Genomic DNA, 5,234 nt, shown 5'->3' with positions numbered 1-5,234 from the left:
TTTAGCCTCCGAGCTGGCTTTAGCCAGCTGCCCGGCTGGCGTGGCTCAGTGGTTGAGCGTCGACCTGTGAACCAGGAGGTCAGGGTTCGATTCCCGGTCAAGGCACCTGCCCAGGTTTTGGGCTGGATCCCCAGTGTGGGGCGTGCAGGAGGCAGCCGATCAGTGATTCTCTCATCATGGATGTTTCTCTCTCCCTCTCCCTTCCTCTCTGAAATCAATAAAAATATATTTTTTTAAAAAGAAGAAGGAAATCTGTTGGAGAAGATACACCGCAGCGCAGATGTGCGCTCTCTGTCTTGCCAAGGTTCCCTCTGCGTTAGTCTCTGCCTGGGCCGCTCATGAGATCATGTCACCCTCAGGCGTGTTGGGACTCAGAGGGGAGCGGACTTCCGGTCCCTTGGAGACCGTGATGCCGCCCAGAAGGCGCTGTTGCTGGGGGACAATTGCTAACGGCGCCCTTTAAAGGGAGTCAACCGCTGGCAGCTTCATGCCAACGCCGGTGCGGGATTGTCCTTTTCGAACTTGACAAGAACAAAAGGCCAGGGCCGGACCAATTAGTCACGGAGGATGGGACGTGATGGCATTTCTACTCCTGAACTTTCCTGCTATAAAAGGGCCGCCGAGGAGATGCGGAGACGCCACAGCCAGTGTGAGGGGCTCGCCAGGGAAGCCTCCGGCCTGCAGCGATTCAGAGCGTCCGAGATGATCAGGTAAAAGACTGCATTTCCCCCCCAAAGATGCTGACTGCGTGCATGCTGTTTAGAGATGCTTTTCGAAGTTAGTGCTGGCCTGAGTGATACTGATCCCAGGTGGTTTTTTCTACTTTGCAGCTCATTAAAATTCAACCTTGTCCTCGTCCTGTCCGTCTCCACGATGCCCGTGTTTTGGTGCTACCCCACCCCATCGCCCAAGGTGAGCGTTCTGCCTCCATTTTTGAGAACTGAGTGGATGAGGGGACTGTCCAGTGCCAATTCAAACTAATTTCCAGGGAGATGTGACAGAAAAGTAATTTTCTTATTGTTAGAGCTTTTAAAGAAAAAAATATATAAGTAAAGTCATGAAATTAGTAAAAATAAGCATATATGTGACAATAGGCAATACCGGAATATCATGCAGTGTGCTTGGAATTATTTAGAAGTTGGCCACTGGATAGGACAGTATTTATTTCACTGTAAAATGTAAATTGCTTTGCCCATGACAATTTACTCATTCCACAGCATCCACACATAATCAAAGTGAACATGTGATCATTGAAATGATGTACAGATGATGTATTATAGAATTGTGCACCTGAAGCCTGTAGCATTTTATTAACCAATGTCACCCCAATAGATTCAACTTTAAAAAAAAACACAAAAAAACAGAAAAACTACAATGGTTCATTTTTCAAAAACAGTGAATTTCCTAATTTTGCGATAATGGTTAACTTGTTCAGATGTAGAATGTAGATAAAATGTCAGATCTCAGTCAAATATCACATAAAATATTAATTCCTATATTTATTCAAGAATATCAACTGAGCTCCTAATTATAATCATCCAACTGCTCAGGACATCAGAAGCCGCAAGGCCTTCTTGGAATTTTTATACCATCTCCACATGAGATCTTTGTTGTTTTATGTCAGTTCTTTATTTGCAATTTTAAAATAGTTTTTGTCCCCTAGTGTTTAGTGCTTTAGTTTTGCTTCACTAAACTTCCCCTGGCGCCCTGGGGTTACTAAAATCAATGCAATTATGAAACTACCTTTAGATGCCACGTAAATGGTCAATAACAAATACATGCCCAGTCGTCATGTACATCACTGGAGTTCTCACTAATCTTTGCGTTTGTGTCCATTACTCTAGCTTCCTTTTGCCTGTTGTGTTGCCTGCATCCGCCCAAATGTAGTCACTGATTCTGTCAGGCCCCACCCGATGGGGTCGCTGGGTCCCCGGCCATAACTTGGTGTATTTCCTCACGTGTCTTCCTAACGACTTTCTATCCTCCCCCCCCGAAGGTGCGGTCGGACACTCCGGTTGAGCGAGAGGCACTGTGTGCAGTTTTCCTTTTTAATGAAGCGCGCACGTCCCTCTCACGCGCTTGCGGGCGCTCCCTGTCCAGCTCTGCCCCCCGCGTGTCCGCCTCTGCTTCTGCCGTGACCTCCCTTCTCATTATAAACCATCGTGTAGCCATGGCGCGAGTTGGCGGCTCAGGTGACTGTGCTGCAGACCTGCGGCTCGGGCGTTTGGAATTTCTGCGGGAACGTCCCCAGGTCCGCCCTCGGGGGGCTTCGGCGTTTCCACAAGGGTGGAAAGTTCTCACCCGATTCCCAGATCAAAGGAAAACAAAAAACAAAAAAGCCATCTTTCCCCAGGAGCCGGTGGGCGTGGTTTTCCTGGGAGCTCCGACTGGGGAGCCTTCATCTTCCCCGAACCCCTTCAACCCTCACGTGACTCAACAGAAAGAAAAGGGCAGAGGGCCCGGGAGCTTTCTATGCCTCTGGCCCCATTTTCAACTTCCAAAGTCCCTCAAACTCCCAAGGGAAGGACAGTGTGTGATTAGTACTCTGTAGTCTGTTTCCTCATTTGTAATAAAAGCGCGCACTCCCCCTTCCCCCCTTGTCCATCGTCCAGTTGAAAGCCGTGGGCTTGGAGTCAGGTGCCCCGACTCCAGTCCCTCTCCACCTCGAGCCTGTAACCTGCTCATCCCAGGGCGGGAACCACTGAGGCGGCGACCCGCTCACAGAGCCTGCGGAGGGGCTGACCGGAGAGAGCGCACCCAGAGTGCGCAGCACCAGGCCAGGCACAGGCCCTCCCGTGAGTGGAAAGTGTGTCGTTTTGTGCTTTGCTGTGTTGTGCTGCCTCCGAGGCCATGGAGGAGAGGACACAGGACAAGGGTGGAAAGTTCTCACCCGATTCTGGGTCATGCCCGCCTCGGAGACCTGCCAGCCCCGTGTCTTGGGACACGCCCTTTGCTCTTGAACGTGGCTTCTTCCCCCACAAGGTAGGGGCTGAACCCCAGCATCGCGATGGCAACGTGGGCTCTGAGACTCAGACTTCTTTCTTCCCCACCAAGCGCCCCCTTCACTGACCACGGAGCCCCAGACGAAGACCCGAACCAAAGGCCAGAGGCAGAGACGCCTCCGTGTAGGTCGGGCAACGCCTCAGGGGGAGCCCGGGCCAGCGGCCGGGACCCGCCCGAAGGGAAGCCGTCCCAACTGGAAGCTGGAGTTGGGCTGTCAGGGATCGCTTCTCTCGGTGAAATTTAAAAAGCGTTTCCCGGGCTCATTAGCGCCACTCAAAAGCTTCCCCATAAAGTGATGGTGGCACGGTGCCTCCGCCTGTGCCGGAGAGCCACGCGACCTGCGGGTGTGACATCAGACAGGAGGGCAGGTGGCTGCAAATAGGACGCTGAGCCTAGAGAACCTCTACGTCCTATTTAACAGCAGTCTCTCCCGACAGGGGTTGGGTCTCCTGGATTCATGGCCGTGAGATCCTGACAACGGTTACTGTGGAAACAAACGTGTAACTGCAGCCGTTTCTCCCCTCCCCGTCTGCCCCCAGGTGTCCGGGACCCCTGACTACGCCCTCCTCCTGCTGGGCTGCTGCCGGGCCCGGGCGGGGCCGGGCGAGGGACTGGACGTCCGGAAGCCGCTGTTGGAGGAGGCGTTTGCGAAAAGGTCCTTCCGCAACGGCGTGGGCACGGGGCTGAAAAAAACTCCCTTCCCAAGAGCAAAGTCATGAAGGCGTGTGCAAAGGACGCTGGGATTGCACCTCCAGCGCCGTAGAGCGTGACTCATGTGCGAGAAATCAGTCACACCTTCACCCCGCGTGTTGGTCTGCTCTCTTAGTACCCTTTCCCCTCCCCCCTGGTCTGGAGTAAATGAGGTTTTAAAAAGTATTAACCGCCTCCAGCCTCCGCTGCCAGACATACACTATTCCTGGGGCCCGTTAGTAGCTTTCCCCAGGGCCAGCGGACACATTCGCTCTGATCTTCAATTGGCCGGAAAGGATGAGTGTTTTTACCCAAATGGCAGTGCTATGGCTCTTTCCCTGCCCGTGATCCTGTGCTCGCATGATCCGGGATCACTTTCTCTTCAATGCGGTTTCTGAAACGGCTTAGCGAGGCCAGTGCTTCTGGGACGCGCTGTCTCCCTTTCTAAGAGTCTGGTGACATTCACCAAAGTGCGCCGCCGCGGCCCCCCTGTATTTCTCTCCATCGAGGCCAGAGCGGCATTGCCCTGCTGATGTAACCCTGGCCGCCTGCCTAGCAAACATATTCAGACACGGATCGTTGTTTTGTCTTGGAAATTTGTCACTGTTTCAAAATCTTAAAACAGAAATCCCGCCAGTAAAGGTCATGAGGCAGACGGACGGCTGGGTGCCCGGTGGTGGGTGGGTTGGAACTGGATCTTTGGGGAGCCAGTTCCCCAAACTTTGCTGATCGGCCCCATCCCCCCGAGGAAAGCTGACACCCTCCCTTAGCAACCCCTGACACCCTTTCTAAAATACCACTGCTGCCTTGCGGAGGTGTTATTTCAGAAGCATAACATTAATAAGCGTGCACACGCAGGTTCGGCTCTGCGACACGCGAGCGCATCCTAACTAAGGAGCCGCTGCCTTTCCTCTTCACTACGCGACGCTCACCCGTTTCCCGGACCGTGTTCTGTCAGGGGGTCAGCAGCTCCGGGAGCACCTTCCGTGTCGCCCACTTAGCCCATGGCGTGCCCCCCTCATGCCCGCTTCCTCCAGACCTCCCAGGGGGGTCATCCAGCCAGTGGCCCCGGGATCCTGTGGAACATAATTGTGAACGTGACATCCCGTCACCCTTGTCCTATCCCCCTAGGGGAGGGGTTTACCATAGGAGGTGGGGGTCACAGGGGCCCCTTTAGAGTCTGCCCGTCACAGGAGGGGTGGGTGGGGGACTACCCGGCTGTGAGAGGCCACCACCTGTCTCCACACTGGAGCCGAGGACGGAGCAGGAACGGCACCCGGGAGCCGCACCCCACGGGGCGGTGCTGGCGGGGAGACTCTGCGAGGGGCCTCACCAGCAGCGTCACGTGCGTCAGGCCAGCTGTCCGCCCCTTGTGTGGCCGGCCTGCCCCCCGTGTCCCGTGGAGCAGCCTGGAGCTGAGACTCAGATGTGCCGGTTCAGGCACGTGGTGAACAGTAAGTATTGGGAGCCCCTGTGTGCCAGGCCCCGGGCGAAGGGGGGCGTGTGAACTAGCTCATCCCACGGCTGCCGTAAGCACAGAG

At 54.5% G+C, this 5,234-nt stretch overlaps 1 protein-coding gene across 1 annotated transcript; it reads left to right on the top strand.

The window, feature by feature from the left end:
• Positions 1-567: 567 nt before the first annotated feature.
• LOC102441735 (neuropeptide S-like) lies at positions 568-3,722 on the top strand. Its single transcript, XM_023749453.1, has 3 exons — positions 568-710; positions 810-912; positions 3,543-3,722. Exons 1-3 carry the CDS (start codon positions 568-570, stop codon positions 3,720-3,722), a joined length of 426 nt encoding a protein of 141 aa, XP_023605221.1.
• Positions 3,723-5,234: the final 1,512 nt, after the last annotated feature.

The sequence above is a fragment of the Myotis lucifugus genome, unplaced genomic scaffold, assembly GCF_000147115.1.
Source record: "Myotis lucifugus unplaced genomic scaffold, Myoluc2.0 scaffold_9681, whole genome shotgun sequence".
In the NCBI taxonomy this organism is placed as follows: domain Eukaryota; kingdom Metazoa; phylum Chordata; class Mammalia; order Chiroptera; family Vespertilionidae; genus Myotis; species Myotis lucifugus.
This window is presented reverse-complemented; position numbering and strand designations above follow the sequence as displayed.

Excerpts from the sequence above, each read along its gene's own strand:
- LOC102441735 (XM_023749453.1), top strand. The coding sequence starts at position 568 with ATGGGACGTGATGGCATTTCTACTCCTGAACTTTCCTGCTATAAAAGG. Across the intron at positions 711-809 it reads AGAGCGTCCGAGATGATCAG|GTGGTTTTTTCTACTTTGCA; the intron begins GTAAAAGACTGC and ends TACTGATCCCAG. Across the intron at positions 913-3,542 it reads ACCCCACCCCATCGCCCAAG|GTGTCCGGGACCCCTGACTA; the intron begins GTGAGCGTTCTG and ends GTCTGCCCCCAG.